This window comes from Molossus molossus, unplaced genomic scaffold (genome assembly GCF_014108415.1).
Source record: "Molossus molossus isolate mMolMol1 unplaced genomic scaffold, mMolMol1.p scaffold_m16_p_21, whole genome shotgun sequence".
NCBI classification, from domain to species: Eukaryota; Metazoa; Chordata; class Mammalia; order Chiroptera; family Molossidae; genus Molossus; species Molossus molossus.
This window is the reverse complement of record NW_023425357.1, coordinates 42,147,555-42,162,340: the sequence shown is the minus strand read 5'-3', so window position 1 is coordinate 42,162,340 and position 14,786 is coordinate 42,147,555. Positions and strand designations below refer to the sequence as shown.

Sequence of the window (14,786 nt, the reverse complement as noted above, 5' to 3'; positions counted from 1 at the left end):
GAAGCCGCCTGCCTGCCGCTTGCGAGCTGGGCGGGAGCCGGAGTGTGGAGGGAGCAGGGCCCCGCTGGGCAGCTCAGCTCAGAACCCTCCCCAGGAGGGGTGGACAGTGAGAAGTCCCTGTTGCCACTCTAAAGAGAGCAGGCAAAGCACACACAGCCTGGCTTTTCCCTTCCTCCCACCCCTTGGGACAACTTCGACTCAAGACCCTCTAGACTAGAAAGCAGGAGCAGTCACTGGTTGGCTGGTGGCCCTGGCCATATGGCCTGCACATGACAAAGCACGCATGTCGCACACTGTGGGCCAAGCTTCTGCTCTCTGTTCTAGAGAGTGAGGTCACACAGATGCTGCCAGGCCTGCACACGGGACGCCACGGGCAGCATGCGACCGGCATTGGCCCTGTGCAGAATGCCATGGGCGGGAGGGAGGGCCCTGGACTCCGGGCCAAGAGCTGCTTCCGGCACTGATGAGACGTGGGAGAGGCCCCTCGGGTGTGCGGCAAGGACCTCTGTGAAATGGGGACAATGGTCCTTGCCCAGAGGGGCACCCTTGGGACAGGGACCTGGGCACCATGAGGGACGAGCAGGTGTGAGTGGGTGTCACTCAACAGGACATGAAATAGCCCTTCTTGTCCAGGACACTGCTTATATCACAGAAGATTCGGAGACACGCTCAGAGACCACGCCTGGTGGGGTACGTCCTGACCTCAGCAAGTGCGGGTGCTGGGGGAACTCGGTGCCAGGGCCTGGCGCATGCTTGCTGGGGACAAAGGACCTTGAAGAAGCTAGGGGGCAGTGGGAGCTCCAAGGGGTGCTGGGGGACAAGCTACTGAACAGGCCCTGATACGGAGGAGGCTGAGCACCTCTTGGGACGTCAGTTTTCAGGGCAAGTTTTCAGAACAGAGTGTGGCTCAGACACCTTTCCTGTGTACTGCCCCTTGGGAGCTCAGGCTCAGAGAGGCACAGGTGCCCTCTTCTGGCCCCACTGACAAAAGTCAGTCCTCACTCTTGACTAGGACTGGCCTCTCTCTCCTCAGCCAATTAGGCAAGGCCCCTGAGTGGCTGGACGATGCCCCCCCCCCCCCCCAAGGCCTGTCTGCCCAGACCTCGGCCAGACCCCAACACCTGCCTCTGAACACCAGAGACTGACGAGAAGGGTGCGTGGCTCCGGCAGGGACTCGGGGGATTAGCTGCTTCCCCCACAGGCAAGTCAGACACACAAATCAACCTCTGGTGACAGGTGCAGGAAAACAGGAGAAGGACCGACCCTTCCCCCACATGCGTGGCCTCTGCCTGGGGTTCCTTAGGATGTTCCTTCCCGGTGATCACTGGGCTCAGGACTCCCTCTGGGGAATCCCACAAAGGAGGCCTGTAGAATCTTCGAGAGAGAGTCATCCTTGCCAAAAAAGAGTGGAGCCACCAGCTCCTTTTTCCCGGCCTCAGGGCAGCAGAGTGAGGCCCTGTCCCAGGGTGTCTGGGCCCCGGTGGACCCGCAGACACAAGGGAAAGTGGTCAGACCTCCTTCTGCAGGCGGTGGCATCACTGAGACTGCCACCGTCACCCCGCTTTTGACAGGCGCTGAAGACAGACAAAAAGCGGGGAAATTCAACCCCAGCCCAAGCTGGCCAAAGCCTCTGATCACAGAGCGGGGCCCCTGGGCACTGGGAGGAGGGTGGCCCAGGAGGGTGGGGTCTCTGAGTTCCACGGCAAGGCAGCTGGAATCTGGATGGGCCGCCTCCAGGTGAGAAGGACAGTATGTGGGGACAGTTCAGACACCACGAGAGCCTCCCCTCCAGCACCAGCTTTAACCGGGGCCATTCTGGGTCAGTGAGCAGACCTCCTTTACCTGTTCTCTCTACATTCATGGTGCCACCAGCTTCCTGGGCCTCCCGGTCCCGCCCGGGGGCTGGCGCCTGTCTCTTCAGGGGCTTCTCTTCTTTCGTCCCCTGACTCTTGCTCTTGTGCCCCCTGTCCTGCAGGGCCTGCTGCCAAGACACAACCAGAATCCTCACGTGAAGAGCACTGCAGTGGGGAGGGATGCCCCTGATCCTGAGAATGCTGCACTCCTGGAGCTGGCCAGGACCTGGACCGGCAGCCCCTCCCCGCTGTGTGGGTGCAGACAGGAGGCCTGGAGGCTGGAAGAAACCGGCCAGATCCCAGGCCAGACAGTGGCAGTGTGCTTCCCTGGCCCCTCGGCAGCTGGCCCTCTCCACCAGCAAAAAAAAGGTTCTTGGGCATTTAGAAATCCCCAGGTAACACCCACTCGGCCCTACAGGGCATGAACCACCGAGGCAGCAGCTCGCTCGACGACGCAGGCACATGGTAATCTCAGGGCAACCCCCTCCTTGATGCCAACTGCCCACCTCCAGATGGCATTCCCCAGGGCTGCCAAGAAGGGGGCACACGGGTCCACGCAAGCAGGGGATGGTCACAGCCCACCCCTCCGTGGCTATCTAAGGACCATGGGACCTGGTCTCCAGTCGAGAAGGAACTGAGGCAAAGAAGGCTGGACAGGCAGGTAGAAGAAGGGGAGGGGCAGAAAGTCTTTCCTCCAGAGAAAATCACCTGCAGCTCACACAGAAAGCTGCCCAAGGTAAGAACCTCGTGCAAAGTGCAATCCCGTTTGAGGATAATCGAAATAAAATACACCTCAAAAAAAACCCTCTGGGAACTATAAAAAGAGTGGTTCTCTCTGAGAGGTGGGGGGAAAGGAGAAATATGCATCATTTAAACTTTTTTGAGAATAAAAAGAAACAGAGAGAATGTGGGAAGAAGGGAAGGAGGCTTTGCATTTCATTTTGAACCTTGTTGGCATTTGCATTATTAACCTTATAAACATCAACAGCGTTCTGTTTTGTGTTTTAACATCAACAGAAATTATCTGGGAAGAGAGATTCCAGACATGTTGTGTGTGTCTTTGTACCCACCATATTCCAAAGAGACAAAAGCTGTGGTTTTTAAAATACTCTAAGTCTAGAGTCGAAAAATCCTGACTGTGTGGCTCTGGGCAAGTTACTTTCCTTCCCCAAAGCTTCGTTCTCCCCATTATTTTTTTATCCTCACCTAAAGACATTTTTCCATTTTTTGTTCAGATAGAGTGGGAGGGGGAGAGAGGAAGAGAGAGAAACAGCGATGTGAAAGGAACATATCGAGTGGCTGTCTCCCGCACAACCCAACCAGGGCCAGGGACAAACTGCAACCGAGGTTCGTGCCCCCAGCAGGAACCGAACTCGAGTCTCTCTGGACCGCAGGTCAACGCTCCAACCTCTGAGCCAAACTGGCCAGGGCTGTTCTCCCCATTCTTAAATAGGAAAGATAGTAACAACCCGCCTCATAGAGCTGGTATAAAAAGTAACTGGCCCAGCCGTATGGCTCACTGGTTGAGCATCGACCCATGCACTAAGAGGTTGCAGGTTTGATTCCCAGTCAGGGCACATGCCCAGGTTGTGGGCCAAATCCCCAGTGGGGGGCACGCAGGAGGCGGCCAATCAATGTTCTCTCTCATCGATGTTTCTATCTCTCTCTCCCTCTCCTTTCCTCTCACTCTAAAATCAATAAAGAAGTCCGGCTGGTGTAGCACAGTGGTTTGAGTCGGCCCGTGCACCAAGAGGTCGCTGGTTTGATTCCCGGTCAGGACACATGTCCAGGTTGTGGGCTTGATCCCCAGTGGAGGGTGGCCAATTTATATTCTCTTTCATTGATGTTTCTATTTCTCTCTCCCTCTCCCTTCCTCTCTCTCTAAAATCAATAAAGGAAAAAAAATATTTTTAATAAAAATAAAATCAATAAAGAAAAAAAAATTTTTTTTTAATCCTCACCCGAGGACATTTTTCCATTTTTTGTTCAGGTAGAGTGGGAGGGAGAGAGAGGACCAGAGAGAGAGAGAGAGAGAAACATCGACGTGAAAGGGACACATCGAGTGGCTGCCACCTGCACGACTGACCAGAGCCGGGGACAAACTGCAACCGAGGTACATGCCCTTAGCGGGAACCGAACCCGGGTCTCTCAGGACCACAGGCCGACGCTTTAACCGCTGAGCCAAACCGGCCAGGGCGAGAAAAAAATTTTTTTTATAAATTAAAACAAAACAAAACATTTTGCCAAGATTATGGGGGAAAAAAGTAACTGTGATACCTTAGGCAAATACTCAGAGTGTCTGACATACAGTAAGAGCTCCATACCAGGGAATGTTACATTATTTCTGTAGTCTTCAAATTTACTTTTATCATCAAAAGTCCAATAAAGAGAATTAAAAAAGGGAAAAGCCACATTACCAGGTAGTTCGTTCAAAATCCACTCCCTCCCTCTCTTGCCCTCACGTTCTACTTGAGGAGGGAGGGTGGAGAGCCCAGCTCTTGTATTTAGGAAAATGCTGCCAACTTTATTTTGTCCCCACCCTTGACCAACTGCCGCACCATCGCGAACAGGCTTGTCAGCAGTGGGTGGCAGCAACGGCCGGCAGCTGGAAGTTTCCATTTGCCGACCAGAGCAAAGGTTACACTATTTCTGGCCAGCTGGCCAAGCCACAGGAAGGGCAGACAGGCCCCCGGGGGGTTGGGAATTTCTACAGTGCCTGCAGAGGGATGGTCTCAGGTTTAGCTGCTTAAGAGGCTGGCAGGGAGGGTCACCAAAGCCTGCAGTCACCTCCCTGTGCCTAGGTCCCTACTTTGGCCGCACATCCCTGACCTCCAAGCAGAACCATAGCAGAGCTTTGCAGGGCCCAGAAGGACACGACCATGGAAACTGGTTGATGGCTGGAGCTCCTCAGAGATCCTCAGCAGATCTGCTGACCCCAGGACTCGGCTGCAACCACAGCCCTACACCCCATAATCAAAACTCAAGAACAGAGCCACCGCCTAGCTCAAGGCGGCCAGTTTCTGACCACCTCCTGATTTAACTACCAATGGCTCGAGACAGAAAACAAATGGGTTCTCCGGTTTCTTTAACTGTTCTCGCACCAGACCTGCTATGCTCAGAACTCACTGAGAACAGGACCATTTGGTTCCGTTTTCAGATGAACCACACAAGAAGGGCCAAGAGAAACCTTGAAGCCCAAGACTCTCTCTGAAGTAACAGCAAGCTCTGGGCCCATGTTTAGATCAAGACTTGGGACCAGCCCTGGCTGGGTGGCTTGGTTGGTCGGAGCGTCACCTCGTATACCATAAGATGGTGGGTTTGAGTCCTGGTCAAGACACATACCTAGGTTGTGGGTTCAATCCCCAAACAGGGCTCATACAGGAGGCAACCAATCAATGTTTCTCTCTTTCCCTTCCTCTCTACTTTTTAAAAAAAAATTTTTCTTTATTGATTTTAGACAGAGAGAGGAAGGGAAAGGGAGAGAGAGACAGAAACATCGATGAGAGAGAACATCAACTGGCTGCCTCCTGCACGCCCCCCACTAGGGATCAGGCCCACAATCTGGGCATGTGCCCTGACCAAGAATCGAACCGGCAACCTCTTGGTGCATGGGTCAACGCTCAACTACCGAGCCACGCCAGCCAGGCTCTCTAAAAATCAACAAAAATATATCCTCAGGTGAGGAATCAAAAAACAAGAAAAGTGTTATTAATAAAAAGACTTGGAGCCCTGGCTGGGTTGCTCAGTGGTCAGAGCATCGGCCCTCAGATGGAAGGGTCTTGGTTTCGACTTCCTGTCAAAGGCATGACCTGGGCTGCATGTTCAATCCTCCACCCCGGTAGGGGTAATACAGGAGGCAGCCAATCGATGTGTTTCTTTCACATCTTTATTTCTCTCTCTCTCTCCCTCCCTTCCACTCTATCTAAAAATGAATGGAAAAATATCCTCAGGTGAAGATTAACAACAACAACAAAAAGACTTGGGGCCAGACACTGCCTGGGATCAGGACTTGTGTCTGCGTGAGGGAGGACATGCTCAAGGGGCATGTGTTTCCCCCACCCCATTCTGCCCTCCATTTGCATATGTTCCTTCAAGGTGGGCTCTCTTGTGCACAATCTTTCTTGGGAGTGGGGGCTTGCCAACACACCCAGATAACTCTGGGCCCTCATCCTCCACCTCCACATCAGTGGCCCTTGCCTGTTTGCATTCCTACATTTGTGATCATTTGATTCTTCTCCAGCACCTCCACTAGACTGTCAGATCTACGTCCCTTTGCTGTGTGTCAGCACCTAGCACAGCACCTGGCACAGAGTAAGCACTTCATAAATATGTGGTAAAAAACGCATTCATTGCAAAAGTGCACAAGTGTGAGATTACTCAATACTATAACTGCATGAATATATAGGTATTTAAGGATCGTGCTGCAATCAGAAATAATACAGAGGGTCCATTAGAAAATTCCTGGTAAACCTTGAAGTAGAATATTATTCAGCAGTTTAAAAGAACGAGGTCATTTTCTAAATATTGACGTGCATGAAGAAATCATAAAGGTTTACTGTTGAAGGAAAAAGCTAGCCACCGAATAAAAAGTGAAAATAAATAATAAAACCATGTATAAATATAATTAACTGGTTGTATGGGAAAGATAAACACTAAACTCTTAATAGTGGATTTCTCAAAGATACAGAACTATAGGAGGCAATTAGTTTCTAGGTATTACATCTCTGCTCAGTGCAAATTATTTACATTATATGTCACAAAGCTTGTCATATTTAGTGGCTCATATCCCAGGTTGCTGTGTGACCAGTAGCAAGTTACTTAACCTCTGTGAACCTCCATTACTTCATTCACAAAACTTAGATAAAACAGCAACTGTGTTGAGACTGTTATGAAGACTGATGTGAGATATATAATACGTGGTACAGCGCCTGGCACAAAGTCAGTGTTCAATAAATAGCTATTATTACTGCTATTATTCTGTACTATTTCTATAATCAAATATGCATATATATGTAAAATTTGTCTTTTGAAAGTCACTTTGGCGATAACTGCAAAAGAAAAGGAGCCAAGTTTTGGCGAAGTCCTCTGCCTAGCTTTGGATACTGGCTTTTAACAAGGAAATACAAGTACTGCCCCATGGGTTCACATGTCTGAGTGGGATTAGCCAGCTACCCTAGAACCTGCCTATCTTCCTAGTGGCTTCTCAGAGAAGTCCCCACATTTCCCACTTAAACACCTTAGCCAGGGTCATCTCCTGCTACCTCCCCCGAGATAACCTGATAAAGCACACTGCTCCATCGAAGCAGGCTCACAGCAGATGTGCTGTGAGGAGCTTGGCAAAGAGGCACGAGGTAGGTCCCGGCTCTCCCTCCAAGTTTCGTTCCCCGAAGAAGCCTGTAGGGACCCAGCACTGAAGCTCAGAGGGCCGAGGCCCACCCGCCTGGCTGGGCCCCTCATGTTCCGGATGCCCCCAGTGCTTACCTGCACGCTCAGGTAGAGCCGGCGGGGGCTCCCGGGGCCAGTGCAGCCCACGCTGAGGGCTCGGCACTGCGCTAGGGCTGGGCGAGCTGCGCTTCGGGCACCAGAGTCCTCATCTCCACCGGCCAGGGTGTCTTTTCCACGCCCTGTCCCAGGACAGAAAAGACAGGTGAGACACTCTGATTGCTGGTCATGGACCACTGGGCAGGGCCGCGGCTGAGCTTGGCTTGCACATGCTCCAGCCAACGCAGGCACGGTGAGGAGGGACATGCATGCTCTCACATGCCTGCCCTGCATGGAGGGAAGCCTGGCACTGGGCAGGGGCTGCACTCCTTTCTTACTCAAAGCTGCTCCAAGAGTCTCTACAGGAGGGCACCTAAGACCCTGCAGGGCTCCCCTCCCCCCATGGTGGCTTTGGAGCTCACACTTGCTCAGGAGCACCCCCTGCAGAGAGTAGCAAAGGAAGCGATTCCAACTTGGCTGTGCTCATCATCAGAGGGCCACAGCTTTATTACCCTGGCTGCCTCTAGGTGGCAATTCCTCCCTGCCTTCATTAAGACCAACACCACGCTGGGTGGCCTGGTCCCTGCGGCCCAAAAAAGCATCTTCAGGACAAACTAAAATGCATCCCTCATGCCTCTGACACAATGCCTCCCCCACCGGACGGCGGAGCACTGACTGCGGCAGCAATGCCTCTCTACTCCACCTCGACCCCCCCCACAGCCTGTGGGCCAGATGGGGTGGGAGGGGTCTGTGTCACAGGGCACAGGGCAGAGCCACCACCCTGGGTTGTGATAATATCCTGAGTGCCAGTCATGGGCCAAGCGCTTTCCAGGCCTTTATGCCCTACTTGATCCTCAGTTTCCCTGTCAATAAAATGGAGATAAGGAACCAAACTCACAGTCCTGTGGTGAGGACAAAATGGGTGACACACATAAAGTGCTCACACAGTGCCAGGTACCCAGAAAGGTGGGGGCTGATGGGCACCAAGTGGTCTGAGACCCTGCCTTGTGGAAGGCACTATGCTTAGTATTTCATACACTGGATTTCATTTGACGTTTGTCCCAAATTTTAAAAGTGGATGAAAAGTGTGTATAGTCATATAATCTTCATAATGCTCATTTTATAGACCTATATGCACACACGTGCACACACAAGAGTAGGAGGAACTATATAAAATGTTAGTGACAAGCTTATACAAGCATCGCTTTGCTGTGCTCCAGATACTGCTGTTCTTTACAAATTGAAAGCAAGACCCCCTACCAGCAAAAAGGTTATGACTCGCTTCATTGTGATACTCCATTTGTTGCGGTGGTCTGGAACCGAACCCGCGATAACTCCAAGGTATGCCTGTAGGTGATTTTTATTTTCTATTTTTATCCTCACCTGAGGATACGTTTTCAGTGACTTATAGAGAGAGAGAGGAAGGGAGAGAGTAGTCAACTGCCTCCTGTACCCGCCCTGACCGGAATCGGAATCGAACCGAAATCGAACCAGTGACCTTTTGGTACACAGGACGACACTCCCACCAACTGCACAACCCGGCCAGGGCTTTGATTTTCTTTTTTATATATTTTTTTAGGTTTTGGGTTATTGTTGTTTTGTTTTTTAAGGACACGTGTGGTTGTTTTGCTTCTTGCTTTTTTTTTTTCTTTTTAACCAGAAAAACAATACTTGTTCCTATTCCATTTGTAATCCTTAGGACAATCTTGTGGGGTAGGGACTATCTTCGGTCCCTTCTAGACAACTGGGGCTACCTGACCCCAAAGCCCAAACTTTTCCTGGAGGTCCCCAGGGTCATCCCAGCCTCACTGTCCCCTACAGAGAGACCTTGGAGGACATCACTGTGGCTGCCATTGATGGCACAAATGTGGTGGGAGAGGGAACCAAAGAGGGAGTTTGCTGTGGAGTTCTCTGGGCCTCAGTTTCCCCTTCTTTACATGAATGGGCTTGGACCTGATGGCCATGAGGGGTACTGCTAGCTCAGAAGGGCTAGTGATCTAAAGTCCTTTCCCTGTAGGACAAGAACAACAGACAGCAAACACCTGAAGTCATCTTGCCTGAAGACACCTCTCTCCTGACACTTCCAGGAAGACCTGCCCAAGCCGAACTTGGGAAAGGGTCAAGGGCAGCTCCCCAGCCCTGACAATCCTGATGATCCAGCCTCAACCCATAATCAGAATTGCCACTCACTTCTTGCTGTTGGAAGCACCAGGGGACATGACCCAGAAAGAAGAGCTGGTGTTGACAGCTCCCCAGGGGGACAGCGGGGGCCTAGATTCAGGGACTCCTTTGATACCCACCTACTGTGGGTGCCCCTACCAAAGCCACCTGGATGGCACCTAAAACCAAGTGCACAGCACCCAAACCCCGCCAGGCCCGGCTCTGGGGCAGCCTCAGTCCACTCCTCCCGCCATCTGCAGGCCAGCCCAGGCAGGATCAAGTGTCAGCGGCGCGCAGGGAGCCGGGCAGCCACCTCACCTACCTTGTTTACCAGTCGTGGGCAGAAACCGAAGGGAGACCCTGAGCCCTCCGCCAAGGACCGGCTGACCGCAGAGCTACCCCGGCCTGGGCGGCCTGGGACCGCGTGGCTGTTGACAGCGCTCTCCCCCTGCGCTAGGGACCGCGTTAAAGTTTAATCAGCGTCCGCGACTTCTCTGGACAGACAGCGCCGGCAGCAGCCGGCGGGATTGACGCTGACTCCGCGCCTGGCTGGGCTCCTGGCTGCCCGACCCTGTAATTTACCTGACAGCTCTGACTGAGCCTAGGGACTTGCGAGCAACCTCGCTCTCATCTCTGGTATCTGGAGGAAGGAAGGGAAATAAAGAGGTATTTTAAAAATGCGGACTCACCAGTTCTCAACCTCCCTGGGCCGGTGTGTGGGAAAGGGCGGGCGGCGGGGCTGGCTGGGGCGGGGCGAGCCATCCCCCGCTCGGGCTCCGGGGCCCGGCCCACTCTCCACAGGCCGCGCAGCGAGGGCGTGGCTCCCAGGTTCCAGGTCCGGCGAGACTGGACCATGGCCCGGAGCTCAGCAGCCTCCCCCGGACGCCCGGCAGCCTGCGGGGAGAGCAAGGGGAGATCAGATTGAAGACCCCTGGCTGGCCCGCGACAACCCCCATGTTCCCCAAGGACCCATGGCTCACGGGAAGAAACGGGGCCTGTCACCATTCCAGGTTGGGAGGCTGGAAGTGTGTCTGCAGCACAATGTGTGGCTCCACATCTCAGCCCCCGCCCCCTCGGAGCCTGGCAGCTTGAAGACATGCCCCACGTAGAGGAAGCATGAGTCAATGGCATCTCTAAATCTAATCAGAAGGGACCCTGACGGTCGCCTGTGACAAGTTAGGTTTATATGTCAGATTCTCTTAAAGGTAGTTCATTCATGTATTCAAACTAGCCTTCACGGCATGCCTACAACATGGCAGGCAACTGGCTAGGAGCTGAGATCCAAAGATTCATTCATTCTTCATTTAATAATTATTGAGTGCCTGTTGTGTGCCAAGCACCTGCCAGGAGTCCTCTTTTGATCAGGAGAAACACAGCCTCAAAGCTCCCTATGGGGAGGCAGTAAACACTTCAACAAACCTGCAGTCACAACAGGCTGCAAGGGGCACCAGGAGCTGTGGGTGGGGAGCACTGGTCTGGAGGGAAGCTCCATAGGTCCCTTATAAAGGGAGCAAATGAACAAAACAGACTTTCCACATTCATTGCATAAGTTTATATTGTGCACCTATTGTGTGCAAAGCAGCCTTGAGGGCATTTAAGGTGACCAAGATATAGTCCCAGACTCGGACAAATAGTGATGCCACTTACAGATGAAGCCAAGTCAGCTCAGAGAGGCAATGTGGAGTTTGCTTTTGGTTTTAAAATGGAGTTGGAGGCACCAAGGACTTCCTAATGGTTCTACCTGGGTTGAAGACCACTTTCCCTGTCCACCACTACACTACTTTCTACCAGGCAGTAAAGATAGGTTTTGAATGGTGTCCATCTCCCCTGACCCTCTATGGCTCCCCAGGGCAGAGCTCACAGTAAGTTCATCTGTGCAGCCCCAAGACACCCAGCCTGGAACTACAGCTACACCACCAAATGTCCAGCGGTGGCTTTTTGGTTGAATGGCCTGAAATGAATGCACGCAAAGGCTCAGACTGAAGCTTGGAAGAGAGCAGGGCTGGACACGGAGATTCAGAGCTGGGAAGCCACCATGTCACAGAGGAGGATGCAATCACCAAAGGTCAGACGAGATGAGAGGCACCAGGGAGGACAGCTCACTCTAGGTGGGAAGGAAACCTGGAAAAGGAAGGTAGCAGGAGCACCAGGCAGGTGCAGAGTTCTGAGGTGACCAGTGAGTGGGAAGGAGAGGATAGTTACTTCCCAGTGAACCATGCCATAGAGAGGTCAAACTGGAAAAAAGCCCCTGGGGGCTCTTTAAGGGAGAATGTCCATGGAGCAAGGTAGAGGGCAAACCAAGTGGATGGGCAGAGGCTACAAGAAGCCACCACTTGATTCTCTTTGGGGAAGTCTGGCTAGGGTGGGAAGGAGAGGCTGAATCCAGAGGACATGGTGTTTAAGAACCACGGGAACATGCTGGGTCGATGGAGGGGCAGGAATGGTTGAAGCATCAAGAGACAAAAGAAGTAATAGTGCAGGGACAGGTGGCCCGAAGACATGGTGATTAATGTTCACAGAGCTGAACCCTGGAATAATGCCTGGCTCCTGACTAGGGACTCGTGTCCCTGCCTTTCTTGACTGAGGAAGACAACTTGCAGGAGGAGGCTCCTAGGTGCAGTCTCACTGGGTTGGGGGCAGAACTGCGGGCCAAAGGGTGGGGCAGAGGCTAATCCAAGTATGTGGGCCAGCTCCACTGAGGAACTAGAGGTGGGCCAGTGTGGAGTGGAAGGAACCAGGGGGAGAAGACACCCTCTTCTTCAGGCTGCTTGGCACAGAATTGGGCACACAAACAACCTGGATGACCAGCTCTGCCCAAAACACAAGGAGGGAGGGAGAGAAATGGGCTCCATCTGCACAGGGCATTGAAGGTCAATTCCATGGCTGAGGGAAGGGACTTTTAAGGAGATCAGCTAAGTCTGAGGGGCAGGGACAGGAAGAGACAATATTTCTGTGGCTTTCTGGAAAGGAAGTCAGGGAGCCAGCCAGGAAGATATCAGGAAGAAAGAGGAAGGGTGTGTGCAAGATCCTGAAAAGGATAAAGCAGCTGAATTTAGCAAAGGGGAGTGTGAAGGTCAAAGGCATCAAGGACTCAAATAAGCCCAAGGCTAGGGCTGCTACCCACCTAGGACTCATGGGGTGGGGCCATGGGGGCATTGTGTTGGAGTAGCTGTGACCAAGAGCTGGTCCAGAATCTGTCTTTGCCACTTACTAGATGTGTGACCTTGGAAAAATTACTCTGCCTCTCTGTGCCTCATTATCTTCATCTGAAAATAGGAAGAACTCTACCATATAGGGTCGGTATAAGAATTAGATAACACATACATAAAGTGTTCGGAACAATACTAACATATACAAAGAACTCAAACATTTTATTTTTCAGTGATCTCCCTCCAGGGGTGGGTGAACGCAGAGGGGCTGGCTTGGGGAGAGGGGCACTACCTCTCTGGGTTCAGACCATGGAGACAGAGCTGCAGACCCCTCCTCACAGACCAGTGATATTGCAATGACTGAGGGACAGACTTGACAACTGCCCAGACTACTGTTGGGGGGGTTGGGGGGGGGCTTAGTCTCACTGGGAGAGCAGGCAGAAGGTCAGGGAGGTGGGACAGGAGTTAGGACCTCCCCTACACACACAGTCACCCATCCTGGGTTTTCCAGGTCAACCCAGAGTTCAAAACCTCTGCTCCCTTAGTGCCCATAAGGACAACAGAATTCATCACCCTCTGTCCCTTAAGTCCAGTCAATGAAAACCAGGATGCATTCCTTGCAAATACATGACTCTCCCTGGCCAAGGAGAAGGCTACTCTATCAAGGGCATGGGGAATATGCCTGGGCAAGGAAAGCGGCTCACCCAGCCTGAAAGGGTGAGCAAGGGCATGTGAAAAGACCAGGGGTGGCCACCACCCACAGCCTTGAGACACGTGTTGGGGGTTAGGGGAGTTCTTGAGTATTTAAACACAGCTTCCTCTTTAAAATTTCCCAGGACCAGGCCCTTCGCTGCGCCAGAGTTGTGCTCCAACTCACAACTGCGGATTGAAGGAGGTGGCTTCTGGCTTGCTGCCCCTGCTGGGATCCCTCAGGCTGCCGCTGTCAATCGCTCAATTCTCCCACTGCCCAGGAGGGCACCAGCCAGGCCCTCCTCGCTAACCTTGGGGCTGACCCGCATCCCGGGGCCTGCGAGTGGGAAAGCGAACTGCCCAGGGAACGTACGTGGTGGGAGGACCCCGAAACTGCAGCCTTTTCGGGAGCCCTGGGTTGCGGGGGACCTCTGCAAAGGGAGGGGGCGGCGCTGACGGACACGCAGTTTCCCGATGGGGTCCGGCATTCCCAGGCCAATGGAATAGAACCGGGGGTCCCGAGGCTGCTCGGATTCTAGGGGACGTGCCGCCCCCTGCCCTGCTCTGGACCAGGTCCTCGGCTCTGGACCGTGCGGGCGGCGGGGGGCCGCGCAGGGCGGGGTCTCCAGGGCCGTCCTCCCCGCGCCCCTCAGCGGGGCCGGGCAGGGGGATTCGCGGGTAGGGTGGGCCCAGACGCGGTGCCCGGATGAGCGGACCGGGCGGACCCCCGGCGCCTATCCCGCGCCCAGCCCGCCCGGGCTTCCGACTCACCGGCCTGGCGGAGACAGAATCCCAGCTTCGCTGCAGCGCCGGGGGCTCGGCCCGGCCCGGCCAGCCGGCGGGAGGCAGCTCCACGCCGCCGCCTCTTCTGCCCGCCCCGCTCCGCCCCTCCCGCCCCTCCCGCACACTTTCCACAGGAAATGATTAACTCCAGGCGCGGCGCGTTCCCATGGCAACCGGCTCCGACCCGGCGGGGGGCGGCGGTGCGCGTGAGCACACGCTCCCGCACAGTCTCACGCGCGCACTCACACTCAAGCGCGGGGCCGCCCACTCCGCAACTACCCATGCTCCGCTCAAACCGTGTCCTGGGTGTCCGGCTCCGCAGGCCCCGCACACGTGCGCCCTCGCCCACCGACGCATACGCATGCTCATACCTTCGTGCACGGACTCACACTAGTACACAAGTCCCTTTCACGTGCCCTAATTAGTACACTCGAACGCATTCCCACACTGGTGCGTACTTACATACGTTTGCATTTAAACTTAATCTCCAATACACACATCCTCAAACCCCAGTCCTACGAAACTTCCACATGCATAGTCAGTCCTCACATGTACACTGACATGCCTCCTTGCTGTCCTTCACCCACAAACCCGAGCACACGTTTTTTTGACATCTAACGCATGCTTTCACACATGCTTTTATACACTGTAGTTAGTACATGGTACATGT

At 53.6% G+C, this 14,786-nt stretch overlaps 1 protein-coding gene across 8 annotated transcripts in view; it reads right to left on the bottom strand.

Moving 5' to 3' along the window:
• KIFC3 (kinesin family member C3) overlaps positions 1-14,786 on the bottom strand; it is a 61,710-nt gene that overhangs the window by 20,287 nt on the left and 26,637 nt on the right. For 3 of the 8 annotated variants that reach the window (XM_036275059.1, XM_036275057.1, XM_036275060.1), the window contains exons 2-4: positions 10,184-10,388; positions 7,335-7,477; positions 1,843-1,981 (exon numbers count right to left, since the gene is read on the bottom strand). In XM_036275059.1, coding sequence (XP_036130952.1) covers positions 1,843-1,981; positions 7,335-7,477; positions 10,184-10,349 — 448 coding nt within the window. In that variant the 5' untranslated portion in view covers positions 10,350-10,388. Of the gene's footprint in view, positions 1-1,842; positions 1,982-7,334; positions 7,478-9,816; positions 9,850-10,183; positions 10,389-14,104; positions 14,162-14,786 lie in introns of those variants that run through there. The other 5 variants (XM_036275061.1, XM_036275062.1, XM_036275058.1 and 2 more) reach the window with 4 other exon arrangements.